At 34.8% G+C, this 14688-nt stretch overlaps 1 protein-coding gene across 3 annotated transcripts in view; it reads right to left on the bottom strand.

Moving 5' to 3' along the window:
* TOX (thymocyte selection associated high mobility group box) overlaps positions 1-14688 on the bottom strand; it is a 290964-nt gene that overhangs the window by 174433 nt on the left and 101843 nt on the right. The window contains exon 2 of one of the 3 annotated variants that reach the window (XM_074318657.1): positions 7916-7957. The exons of the other annotated variants lie outside the window; for them this stretch is intronic. Coding sequence (XP_074174758.1) covers positions 7916-7957 — 42 coding nt within the window. The remainder of the gene's footprint in view (positions 1-7915; positions 7958-14688) is intronic. 3 annotated transcript variants of the gene reach the window in all.

The following is a 14688-nucleotide window of genomic DNA, read 5'->3' as shown; positions in this document are numbered from 1 at the left end:
ATTCTGGGCTGACCGAGCATTTCATTTCAGTCGTGCCATTCAATGTTCAAGCTGCTGGACCGGGTCAAGGGCAGGCAGGGAGGGCTAACCTGAATATATTCCTCTAAATCTACGATCACAGACCTTTACTCTTGAGTCATTGATTTTGTCTTTTCGTATAATTTGCATTCTCAATTTATTTGTAATAGTCCTTCTGGGAAATTCTAGAATCTTCTCTGATGACCTAAGGGGAAAAGTCTCTTACCACATTTTAGAATACCAAGATCAGCCTCCCACTTGGCTGGGTGACCAGTTGCCATGGTAGCGTACTATATGATCTAAGTATAGACTTTGTGAAATGTTTTACCTATGGAAATTTTTAAAAAATAGAACACAGCCTATTGTAACCTAGATCCACAACATTTCTTGTCAGTATCAGGAGTTTCTAGAGACCTAAGCCAAATTTAGAATAACCAGAAAGCAAGAGAGTGGATAACTGGAAATGGCCTTCTTTGAAGACATATGTGAACTTCTAATTTTTCAGTAATGTATAGACTTTAGTATAGAAAAGTCTGCATTTTCAGTGGAGACTCAATAGAGGGATATGGCAGTGCCTGAGAGAACTCAGAGAAATAATCACTCTGTGTTGTGATGAAGGAAATACAGATGAAGCCATTCAAATTTGCATAAAGAGGGAATGAAAAGAACAAACACACACACACACACACACATTTCCATTAAGGAAAAATAATCAGTAAAGTTATATTAGGTTGGTGCACAAGTAATTGCGGTTTTTACTATTGTTTTTAACCTTTTAAACCGCAATTACTTTTGTACCAGTCTAATATATCTCTATTTAGACTGTAGCTTTAAAAATAACAAGGTTTTTTGTTTGTTTGTTTTAATTTTAGAAAAGACAAAATTCCCTAGGGTTCTTGGGAACTTGAAGTCCCTCCTAGAAAAGTGCTGTTGTCTAGAATGCTTAATTTTTTTTTCCTGGCATGACTGCCATAATAATTCCCTACTGCTAAGCTCTAAATACACCCAATGGCAGAAAGTCTATGGTAGAACTGTGTTACAGAGCTAAGAGGATGCATGTACGGTAAGACCATACAATTGAAAACATATTAAATCAAACAAAAGTTGTAAAATATTTCCTAATCTTTCAGAGATGACCTGGCTTCTCTCCCCTTTTGATCTGACTTTCATTTCCGTACAGGTGACAAAATACTCTAGAAGAGCCACCAAGCTGACCTGGGTATCAGAAGGTGGCCCACTGCCCTGAAGACTGCAAGAGCTGATAGACTTTTATTACTTTCTGGTCATTTCAATCAACTTCTTCCTCACATATCACTATCCCCTCCATGTGTCGTACATCCTTACATCTCTGTGTACGTCACAGTAAGATTCAATACACTCTTTACATAACTGTCTGTGCTACCAGACTATGAGCATTTCAGTGGCAGAGAACATGTCCTTTTTAATGTATATTCAACTTAATAAACAAAACTTATTTAAATGTTTAAATCTTTCGTCATCAATATCATCACCATCAATAGCACCTACCACTAACTTTATTTAAACTTCACTTGAGGATTTCAAATTGCTATGATAATAAGTATAGATCTAAGAGTACAGCATTTATTACAAATCCCAATTTATCTCCTAATGTGATTTTTCTTTTTTATTTCATAAGCAAAATACCAAAAAGTAGCTTCTTTATAATACAGAGGCTAGGGATTTGTTTCCCAAAGACAAAATTTCAATTTCCCAAAGACAAAATGAGTATTCCAAGTTTCTGTTTATGGATCACAAATTTCTTTTGATTTTACTCTTAAGAGAGTTAACTGCAAATATTTGATGAACTACAGTGCCATAAAAATCAAAATAAAGATTGCAAAAATAGTCATCTTCTTTCATTTTAATGACACAGTGAATATTACTTACATTTTATATCAAATTATATATTACTTAAAATTTATATAATTATATCAAAATACATAGTGTACATAGGTACTGTTTATCAAGTCCTCGCCACTCCTCTAGATAACGCATATGACTGAGAACGCATGATTTAAACTAGCAAACTAGAAATACACTCAAAAGTGATTACCTCCAATATAGAAAAATAAATTGTGTTCATTTTATGTTATAAAAATATGGTGAATTGGAGGAGAGCAATTAGACCCATCTCTTTCTATGCTGGTCATCTTTTCCATCATGAAAAATATACTTCAGCATTTGTAACTCAGTGACTGATGCACTTGCTTGAATGAATCCTTACCAACAAGTAAAATATCATTTCGATTACTTTGTGCCATTTCAAAACCAAGGTGATTCACTCAGTAATGAGATAGAGTAAAAAGCAGTTGTTTTTAGTGGGTTTTTCCTGGGGCAGGGAATCATTTTAATTTACTTGTCCCAGATGCCACATTTCATCTAGTTGGTATTCCCTCCGTTACTGGGCCTGTTCTCCCCTTACTCAATAAATATGGAAATCTATTCCTCGTCCAGTTTGAACATTGTAATTTTTATAGCAGTTTTACTCTTTCTGACAAGCATATTTCCACTTTCCGTTCAGTCCTGGAGAATGTAAAGAAATGTGCTCTTCCCTGAAAATGCTTTGCATGTGTAATACATATTTCAGGGTTCAAGTTTTCTATATATATTGTTTAATTAGTTTTTACAACAAGGCCTCACAATGTTTTCCCACACTAGGAAGCTAAGCAGAGATTGAGAGTGTGGCGTGTGACTGGGACAGATCTGGCTGGAGCCAAGTCTAATTTCTAAGTTCAATTTCAAGGGTCTTTTTTCCCAGAGTTTTATTTCTGAGGAGTATCCAGTGCTCGTCTCAGAATCATCAAGGTTCCAATCCTGCACACAGATTAGATTATAAACATTTGCCTTTTCTTAAGTCCTTTCTGGATAAAGGTAGGTTGTAACAAAGAAGTAAATAGGTAAAAGTAATTTAATAATGAAGGAAAAAAATTAACTAGGTCAAGCCCCTTTCCTATAACTTTAATTTACTTCTTAGTGACATTTTAATACTAGAGAGTCCCCTTCCTTTTTCTGTACCTTGATATTTTTGATACTTTTGTACTGAATTATAACAGTGAGCCCCTACTTGAGAAAAATGTGATACGCAAAATATACAGCTATATTTACTACCTTAGAAAACTGTTCTTGGCTTAATAAAAACAACAATAAAATAGTCATACCAATTTCTTTGGAAAAGACAACAGTATCTGAGTTTGAGTTGAGGAGGTGATTGGGTGGAATTAGCAGAAAGCTAAATGTTTAGTTAGGCAATGACAGTCCCCATTTCAGCCTCCGCCATGGACACCTAGAGCTCTCTTTCAAACTCGCATAGCTGTGGTGGTTGATTTCCTACCTAAGTATTTTTAGAAATGTACCACTATATAAAACACACATCTTCAGACTAATAACCAGAACCAGACTGACTGACCCCTCTGTAGCATACTCTGAAAGAGGTCTTATAAAAATACAAAGGTAAGACTATGTCCAATGCAAAATAAGCCTGAAAGAGTCACAGCCTTTCCCCTCAAATATCCACAGGTAGAAATGTGAAAGCTGCAGGAATCCATGAAATAAGGTAGGTATCCACGAGCAGATTTGATGAGAATTGTAACAAATGGAGGGCTGCTTTCAAAGTTATTGTTGAGAGGCGAGCAACTTAGAAGAAAGAAGCAAGACTAAAGCCAGGCTGGAGACCCGTGGAGTAAGACATGAACCAACAGTTCAGGTTGAACAACCTTTGGACCCAATTTAAGTGCATTTCTGTTTGGGAACGAGGAGGTTGTTGAGGAGGTTGATGAGTCTTTCACTTTGGAAGACAGGCCTTAAAGCTTCAGAGTCACAGATTCCCATCCCATCCAACCGGAACAACTACATTCATCAGCCTGCCAAGTGCAGAAAGACATCTGAGTCAATGAGTTAGTTAGTTATTGCTGTGTTCCACTTAAGTGCTGTGTTTGCAGATCATTTTTTGACAAGATCAAACTGAGCATGTGGAGTATCTTAAAAATAAAAGTCCAGAGTCATAGCCAACATTAGATCATCAAAATTTTAGTAATAATTTCTTACTTTTGACCTTGAATAAAGTTTACATTGTGTGTGTGTGTGTGTGTGTGTATAATTTAGAATGGAATTACAAATTTGGAAATTGCTTATTCTTAGGCCATTCATATTACATAAATGCTCAGACTATACTATCAGATACAATATCATGGTCATGTTAATGTCAGATAATCAATGGTGAACATATACAAAATAATTTAATATAAGAGGATTACCATTGACTCAATAAAAATATATGGTAAGATTTGAAAAATGTTTTAGTTATTAATAAGTAGCATCCTAAAAGGTATATCTGGTCCCCAAACAATAATTAGGAACATATAATCAAAGTTCACTGCTTTTGTAAAGATTTAGTTAACTGAATAATCAATTCAGAAAGTTTTCCTATTTTGAATATGGAAGTCCAAAGGTTGACCTTGATCTCAAACAGCCTGAGTACAAGAAATTAGGTGAATTTTCTAAATCCTCTGAATGTTTCCAACAGAGAACACTCCAAAATCATCAGTTACTAATTTATTTTATTAATTCAGTTCAATCTGTTGCTTCCTTTTGCTACCAAATGTTTTCTTTGGCATCATGTTTATAATAAAAATGTTTGCTTTAAAATTAAAACATTTGTTTTGGTGACATGAGTTTCCATGAGCAGCTGAGCCTTTCCAATAACTGAAAAGAAGCTAAATTCATATTGTTGTGGAGAATTTCTGCAACTCTCATTGATAACCAGGCTAGCATAAACGGAGAACAAAATATTTTTGCTTTTGAGATTAGTGACATGACTGAAAATAACTGATTTAAAGACAAGACAGTGGCTACTTCATTAAAAATGAATCTGATAAAGAAGTCCTAAAACAAATAAAAGTTGAATGTTCAATTATGGGAACATCATTATATAATTTCAGGAAGTGATAAGAAATTATAGCATTACGGCTAGAAAAAGGAAGTTAAGTCCCTGCGTGGTATGGCAAGTCAAAAGAGAAAAGAAAAGAAACTAAGAAGTAATGTTGACCAAGTTTCTGGAAACTAAAAGTTAGGAATTGAAATTGTTGTCAAGACTATTGTGGAAATACTGTAGACCCTGAAGGGGAAAGAAACAAAGATGTAGAATCGCAGGGTTGGTGACTACCTAGGACATATCTTGATATAAAATATAAAATCAATACGCTGAGAATTGATCACTTCGAGATGAGACTGCTAGTACAGAGGACACATCTGAAGGAGAGAGATTCATGAGTGTCTGCAGCAGGGCTCTCCTTGTCCATGTGTGAGAAAGACATGGACAGAAAGGCAGAGCACATCACTGGAGGCGAGAGCACCAGAGAGGTAATGGTGTGGTGATATCTTTTTTCTTTTAGAAAGAGGTACGGGGAGCTATCAAGTCAGACTCACAATGTGACTCTGGGGGATTTCTAGCGAAAATTAGATTTATTAACTTGAATGAGTTTCTCTCACTTCATGAGTGAAAGAAGAGACAGCCAAGCCATTTTGTATGATCAACATAGGAACTTGCATAGTAGACACAAGATGGGCTGGATTTGGTTTTTAAAGTCAGATTTAAAACTTAAAATAATGTAAAAGTATTTTTCTTTGTAATTCTGCAAGCCTGAAAATCAAGACAGGAAGACCAAGGGAAATTGGGAATCTGGACACTTAGTTAAAATATATAGCATACACACACACACACACACACACACACAATTGAGTACCCTTTAAAAATATGTCATGTCTTTACAGGAGGAAGAATTTGATCTAAAAAGATAGAGAGGGTAAAAGAGTAGGAAATCCTTTGGAGGAAATGAAAAGAATGGATGTGTATATTCAGTTCTTACAGATAATAGCTGAGGGGGTTATAAAATAAAGCTAAATCAAATTGATTGGCAGCAAGGGAGAAGTGATATTAAAGAGAAAGTGATAAGAAAGGAAAATTGCGTCTATGGTGATACACTGTAGAAATAATAAAGTAATTATAGTGAAGACACTATGGGAATACCCAGCGTGTACAAAGGAGGAGCTAGAGGCTACATGAATATTATTTAAAGTTCATTGGGAAAAATGAGCTGAATGCTATAGAAAATGCAATTAGATATTGTCTTATCCACTGGATTTATAACTGAGCCAAAGTTTTACATTCTAAGTACCTTTTAGATCAACCTGTAATAACGGAATTTCTTGTTTAGACATATGGCAAGTCCTCACTTAACGTCATCAACAGGTTCTTGGAAACTTTGACTTGAAGCAAAACGATATATAATGAAACCAGTGTTACCATAGGCCAACTGACAGAAACACGACTTAAGTTCCTACAGCATATTTCTAATCACAAAAACATCGCCAAACTTCTAAATAAAAACCAAAAATACTTTTAATATTAAACACTGAAATAAATGTGAGTTATACCTACATTTAAGAAAGATGAACCAAAACAAGTAGCATCATTATTTTCTCCCCCGATTATTCTAGTTCAGGGTGATAGTGGCCAGAACTTCTCTGGGCAGCTCAGGGTGCCAGGCGGGACCCACCCTGGACAGGACGCCGTTCCAACTCAGGGCCTCATACCCACCCACACTCACTCAGACTGGGATGATGTAGACACCCCATTCACCTCACCTGCACATCTTTGGGATGTGAGAGGAAATGGGAGGACCCAGAGAAAAGCCACACAGACATGGGGAGAACGTGCGAACTCCACACAGACAGTGGTCCCGCCAGAAATAGATTGTTTTTCCCTCGTTGACATTATAACAAAACAACGTTGAACTAAAACAATGTTATTTGAGGACCTGCAGTACTCAGTTCAGCTGGAGAATCTTTCAATTCCTCTAGAGGTCTGTATAATTCACTTAATTGAAATTACTCAGCATCATTACTTAGTAGATAACTTGCTCTAGATCAGTGTTGCCTTGACCCTTTTAGTATAGCAATATATAGAAAGTGAGAGAGAGAACTTTTTGTAACGTTTTGACATTTGTATACCAAAATTATATCAGTAATCAGAAACACACACTTAAACACATTAAAGAGATGAAAACTCCACTGCAAAGGAAATTTTCTTTTTGTCACATATCACAACTCTCATAGTAAAAATTTGGCACACAGAGGTAAACACTGAAATAATTCAAGAAATTAAATTTAAACCAGGCAATTCAATTATGAAATTTAAAAATGCTTTCTTATCTCATTTGGGTGTGTCTTTCTCTCTCTTTTCCCACTAATCTATCTAGACTCTCTAACCTAGAAAGAGAATATGGGCTTGTAATAGAATTATGACAGCAAGCTTAGTACAATTGGTAATTATTATAGTCTGACACAATAGCAATCTCTGTAACAGTCTCCAAGAAATGAGTTGGCTAAACATCTGCGAGAACTAAGATGATGCTTTATCTGTCTCAATTATTCACCTCCCATGTGGCATAAAGGACTCTCCCAGGTTCCCTAAGTTCAGACTGAGTTTCAAGATTACAACCTTTCAGATGTAGACTGTGCTGCTCATACATCAAAGAAATAGCAAGAACCACCTGACAGTTGTTTGTCTTCCCTGTCCTAATTCTATACTAATAGTTTTCTTGATTTAAGTAATGCTAGATATTTGTGGTTCAGTTTCTCTCGCTTCTCCTAACACATACCTCCCACCCCGACCCTAAAAAACTGCATGCAGAAACCAGCAAACATCTAATGATGGGAAAAGTGACTCTAGCAACTCACTGCTATCACTCGTCAGTTACGATGGGACTTGAATTGACAGGAGTGAGCAAAATTGAGAACAAGGTATTTTGTGCCTTACTCAGTTATGTGATCATACAAGGATGCAAACAAACTGCAGTTGTGAGTTTTAATGACAGACCTGAGTCTGAAGATAAAAATATGGACCTCCAGAGACAGGCATCTGTTAATAGAACAAAACAAAACAAAACAAAAGATTAAAAAGTACTATTCTTTTCAGTAACTTTGGTCTGCTTTTTTTTGAAATAGTTGTAAGGTCAATCAGATGACAAAATGGTATATGTTGTACTGTTAGTTGCAAACACACAGACACATAGACACACACACACACACACACACACACACACACACCCCTAATCAAAAGAGACCAGGAAAAATAAGTCATAAAATGCTCATAGTGGAATTACTGTCTTATGAATAGTTACTTATGACAACTTTCCCTTTATCAGTGAAAATATCTCTCCATTATCAAGGACCTTGACAATGGTACAATTTAAAATACTAAAATATTTTATTTAAGAATGCAGGCATATAATAAAATGAACTGTCAATATTTTAAAATATCTTCTAACCATTTAATATGTACATATTACCAGTTGAATGAAAATTATAGTGCTTTTCTTTTGTTTTATAAGTAAAAAGACAGTAAATAAGCAGTAAGATAAATATTATGAAATAGTCTTTCTTACCAGGAATGCATCAGTCATGAACATTAAGTTGTTTTGTGGCAGAATGAATGCACTATAAGTTAAAGTCAACTAAAGCCATTTCTTGATGTTCTTAAATTGTTGGAAATGGTGTCTCAAATGAATGGGGAGAATTACATAGATGTCTACAAATGCTGACAAGAAAGTTTCCATTTCCTCACATGTAAGCCTGTGTTTTATTGTGTTTTCGAATTTTTAATTTGAGGCTTCTGAGCTAATTACATTTTCATAAAACTGACCTGTGCTTTCATCTTCTCTAAAGAATTAATGGCTCTGATACATTTTAAATAAAAATCAAACTAACCTTCAAAATATTTTTACACATTTACACTTTTTCATGAAAATACCGGGGTGCCAAAAAAATGTATACACATGACTTATATTCATCTTTCATTATTGGTATATATTGAGTTTACAATTGTAATAGTTTTTTCATTTCTTAAAATGTGTATACATTTTTTTGGCACCCTCTGTAGTTACATTACACTATTAGTTACTATGAGTTACTAGGTAACAAAAAATTATTCTATGATTTCAATATTTAAAAAAAATAACAATTTGCATGGTTATTATTTTCAATGCCTTTTTTTCTATTTGGTCACTATATTTATCTATAAGTTATATTCATTGTAATGTGTTTTTTTTCCAGATCTAATTGAAGAAAATATTGTGCTACCATGACTTGTCAGCTATGAAGTTTTTTATATCCTACTTTTACTCTCTTCTTACCTGAGCCTGAACTATGTCCAAAGATCTATTAGCAATGGGATTTAATGAGTGGCAAGAGGAAGAGGGCGCTTACAGTCGTTAGTTCAGAATTCATGACCATTATGGAAAAGTACAACACAAGATTTTTTTCAACAGTGAAAGGCAGAAAAAAGATTAAAAAAATGAATGAATAAAATGTTCGGGTTTTCGGATGTTAAATGATTGAAACAGTTTCTATTTAAATGCAAATTTGACTTTTTAAAAGATGGGACTACCAGTAACTGCACCCTAAATGGTAAAATGAAAATCAATTTGAAATATGGGATGAATAAAGGATATGTGGACTTTCCGGGAATAATTTTTTATTATGAAAACCCTGATGCATTTTCCTTTGCTCAATCCATCTTAGACTTTGGACAGCCATGTCTGGGATGAAATGCAAACATTTTTTAATTTGTTTAAGCACAAACATCGTTGGCTCACTAGAAGCTTCCTTGTTCATTCAAATCAGATTTCACAAAATAATGATCAACAGTATGATGTATGTAAAATACAAGACCAAAAATAAGAGTTTAACTGCAGCATTATAATGACCAATCGTCACTATGTGTTTTTTATGATGTTGGGGAAATCACTTTTAAGAAATGGAAATCACTACATTCTATTGATTCAAGAACAGAATCTTCAGACATAAGTCAGCAGAGTTGACACTTTCAAATACATAAAATGTGACATCTGCTCTTACAAATGCACTATACAGGCTGTAAATCATCAAAGAGAAAAACAGTTCAATGTCATTTCAGCCACTGTAAGCTATGGTTTATAACTGAGAGATAAAAATAGTCATACTGTCTCTGTGACATCTAAACCACTTTTCTATTGCAGTAGTCTGTGTTCTAATTTATCTTTGTGGTTGAATAACACACAATCAATTGTAAGCAACTAGTGTAGTTTGATTCCAGTCAATTGCAATTTTCTATAGCTTTATCTTTTTCCCCATTGAGGTGACTTTTAGTAATATCCACAACACACTATCTCAATTTCGGGGGTTGGTTAAGTATGTCAAGCTTCTAGTCATCATTCTAAGGGCTAACATATGGGACTAATCCATACATGAAACATATTTTAAATAAAATAGAGTCATTAACACTTGTATGCATTATAATAAAGACCTATAATTCAATGGAAAAAAGAAATTTTTATTAGGCTTAAAATAAGACCGGAAAGTGCATGGTCTTTGTATAAGATTCCTAGTTCCACCACTTATTAACTATGAAAATTCAAGCAAATTATTTAACCTCTATGGGAATCAGGTAATTCACCTGAAAAAAAATGGGATATAGATTCCTATCTTTTAGGGGCAGTTTTAAAGATTAAGTGAGACAATGTAAATACCTAATACAGTGCTTGAAATATAGGCTAGACAACAGAGTAAATAGTAAAAACTATTATTATTAATGCTAGGTTTTTTTTTTATTACAGTCAATGTTGGTATAATAAAACAGAACACTTTTTGTGGATATATTAAATAGCAATGTTTGTTCACTTATTCCAGCATTGAAAGAAAACCAACATAGTAGCCTACACCTGGAATATGTGTGATTATATTTTGATTTTAGTTGTTAAATAATGCTAATATTTAAATACTTTTAGAAATGCACTTTGTGTAATCTTAACATGAAAATAGCGTAAGTGGTTATTAAAAATTCTATAATGAAAATGATTACAGTAAGTATTACAACCTAAGTACCATGTGTTTAAACATATTGAATAGAGCTAAAAGGAAGATAATACTTTCTATAAATTCATAACAATTGCTGGCAAATGGGGTCCTATACAAGTTAATTAGGATTTTATCACATTTTTGTACTTCTTAAATAATAACATTAACAAACTGGAAAAATAAGAATTATCACAGTAAAATATAGCTAAATAGTTTTACAGTAGAATTTGCTGCAAAACAGTTATACATCACCAAATTTCAATGAATTTTTAAAATAATGAGCGTAAAATAATGAGGAAAGACCTGCTAATCAAGCTGGTTTCTAGAATGACAGAGATTGGTCACTGACAACCTTCCTGGAATTGAAACACAGTGTCTTTTATTTCTCTCCACAGTACTGCAGTGAAGCTCAAAGCCCAATCTCGTGGTATCCACCAGCCCCTTGGCTAATGTTGAAAGGAAACTGCTGTCCTGGGTGGATTTAAAGCTATTAGTTTAGCAGTTCTGATGCATTTTCTTTCACAAATCTTTTTATTAGGAAAGCAGCACACCCCAGGGTGTGTGCTTGTCAGACCATTATAGGCACAGCCTTTGGCTGCCCTCCATGCCTCAGTTTGCCAAATGTACATACAGTTATTGTCTAAAGCACTCCCTGTCATATGCTGTTGCTTAAGAGACATTTTGCATGGATTCCAGACCTTCTAATGTTCTAATAAGCAGGCAATGCATTCCACTTTCATTTGTCAGGAATCAAACAGTCTCTGAGCATTCATGTTTTAGATGGTGTCTGGGCTGCTTTTATTTAATGAAAGAAAACATTTCACATATAACTCCTAAGCTGCTAGGCTTTACACACATATGTGGGAATATACACTACGAGATTCCTGAGAAAGAAGAAAAGAAATAGTTTCAGAAAAATCGGACGTTGTTTCACACAACTCACTAGGTCCTATACTGGCTTTTGTTAATAAAGCAATCCTGCAATCCTCTGCCCTGATGGATGTACGTCCTCCGTTGGAAAAGTAATTGCTTTGTTATTGTGATGGACGTTTTGAAGGAAAGGAGAGGTGAGGAAGAGAAAAAGGTGTAATTAGGTATATGCTCATATCTTTTTAATCTGAGTCCTGTAATTTGATCCCCATTGTAAAGGACTGCTAGATCGCAAACTTATCAAGTACAGGTGTCACTTCTTTCCTATTCTTTATATTTCTCCCAAAGGACTTAATGTGTATGTCACCCTCTAGTAACATTCATTAAATATTGACTTAATACCAGCAACCTTCTTTAAACATAATATTTAACTTAAGCCACAGGTACTCCACTGGCTTTTACGTACTTCTTGAGACACTAATTTTAAATAATTAATTGTAATAAATTAACTAAAATTTAGAATGAACATGATCCTTTTGTGTATAGAACTCCAGATAAAAAAAAAAAATAACTCTTGGAGAAAAGAAAACTCCATATAATTGCAGGTATTTTAGCTGGGTCTTCCAAAGCTTAAGTGCCAGTTCCTCCATGAAGTCTCCTTACTAGTAAATCCAGAATGCACAGATTTCTTTTTGTTCACTTTCATTAGGCATAATGCTGAATACACATTTGCTGATGGACTGAATTATATTGGAACTGGGCCGCAACCTCCTGGACTAGAAGGTTCAGAAAAGCGAAAAGGCCCTTAGAAAACCACCCTGTGCCTGACAGTCGTGCGTTTGCCAGCCCCATGCATTCTCCCGGTGCCCACAGAACAAACCACTACTTCCCAAGTGTTCTCAGAGCTGTAATCACCACTGCTCTGCTGGAAAGTATGGAGTTGTCCTAATCTTTTTTTCAATTATTCAACCTTTTTTATTATATGCTGTCATTTGATACAGTTCAATGAAGTTCTTTCTTGAAAAATTAATTTAACCTACTGGAAATGTGTCTAAAATTGCTAGAGAAAAAGAGAAGTAGTACAAATAAACAGCAGTGTATGAACTTTTCAGGAGAAGGCAGTATGTCTAACTTTTTATGTAGCACATGGCAGCTGTATGCTGGTTACTAGAGCTTAAGAACAGAACACCCGAAAGTGTATAAACTAAGGACCTATGTTTCAGGGATCTGAAATGTTCAGTTGGGGATAGAAATCAATGAACTCGATTTCAATAATGATATCTGATTAATGTAACTTATTTACTACTAAAACACAGTTTCAGAAGGAAGGAAATCTATTGATGCATAAACAATGGAATCTCCTCCAATTCTTTCTGGAATACTGTGCAAATATAAAAAAATAGATAATAAATAAAAATTTTTTGGCAAACTTGATTAATCATTCTGTCCATGAAATTGCATCATATACTGATGTTATTTAAATATTATCAAAAGATATTAAACTATATGGGTAATAACAATGCTGACATATGGGATAATAGCCTCTTGGGAAGTTTGTCTAAGAAATTGGAACGTTCTCCATTATAGCACGGATATCCTGTGAGGAAAAGATTTCTTTTTTAAGAAGACCCTAGTTACTTTAAATTTGGCATGACTTTTTCCATGCTTATATTTTACCTGCTTCACTTCCAGTGAACTTAAATTTGAATTCATGATTCTTTGGACATTCAAAATAAAGAAAGCATATTACACTTTTTTTTTCATTTTTATAGATTAAATTATTTCTTCTTACTCTTCTCAGTGTCTTTTGCCAAATGAAAACAGCTTTAATTGGAGTGGTTTTCATTTTCTCAGGTCAATTGGTAAAAGACTGGTTAAATTATTTGTGCATTTGTTTGAATGAGAGGATTATGCTATATCCAGATTTACAAGTTATCTTAATTACCCATATTTTGAGGCTAATTTATTGGTAGAATGAAATATCTTGAAACCGTACAGGTGTAAATTTCTGCTTGTGTGACAAGATTATTAATGGATAAATAAGAAACAGTGGGAGTTCCACTGAATGTACCTACCTTTTAATAAGGGAAAAAAAAAAATCTGTGCTCACTCAAACCATGCCCCATCAGAGAGGCTGTGGGGCTGCCCATTTGTTATTACCTGCTAAGCCTTCCCTGAGCCTTGAAAGCAGAGTGGCCCCCATGGCAGACCACGTCAAGGTTACCTCTCCTTCATCTGAAGGCAGGTCCTTCTATACACAAACACATTTCTGCTGACCAAGAGTCATTGCGCTAGAAATCACATGAGATTTAGTGATCAGTCATAAGTCCTGCAGAGTTCAATGGGAACAAAACATTCAAAGAGAAGTCTCTCAGTGTGATGGCCTCCTCAAGGCAGGAAAATTTCTCATGGTGGCTGTTGGGTGACATTTTCCCCTGGAAAACTCATGGACAAATCACCCTGTCAAACTATAAGAATGGCCTCAAATGTGGCCATCAATAAGTTAATATCTTAACAGAATTTGATACATTACAAATATTCAGTTAACTTGGTTTAAAGCTATAAACAATGCTTTTTGTTAGGGAGCACAAAGGGAGGAATGGAATCAGGAAGATTTCAGGGGATAATACACTCCAGTTCTTTCTTTTGGCTTAAATTTTGTTTTGTTTTTCTTCCCTCCCTCCATTTAACCCTTTCTCCCTCCCTCCCTTCCTCTTTCTTTCTCCCTTCCTTCCTTCCTCTCTTCTCTCTTTCCTTCCTTCCTTTCTCCCCCTCCTTGTTCCCTCCCTCCCTCTCTCTTCCTCTGTTCTTTAGTTCTTTCCTTTCTTCCTTCCTCCTTCTCTTCCTCCTTCCTTTCTTCATTCATTCTTTCCTTCCTTCTTTTCC

Source organism: Rhinolophus sinicus, linkage group LG14 (genome assembly GCF_036562045.2).
Source record: "Rhinolophus sinicus isolate RSC01 linkage group LG14, ASM3656204v1, whole genome shotgun sequence".
Classification (NCBI taxonomy): domain Eukaryota; kingdom Metazoa; phylum Chordata; class Mammalia; order Chiroptera; family Rhinolophidae; genus Rhinolophus; species Rhinolophus sinicus.
Note: the sequence above shows the minus strand (reverse complement) of the source record. Positions and strands in the feature narration are given on the sequence as shown.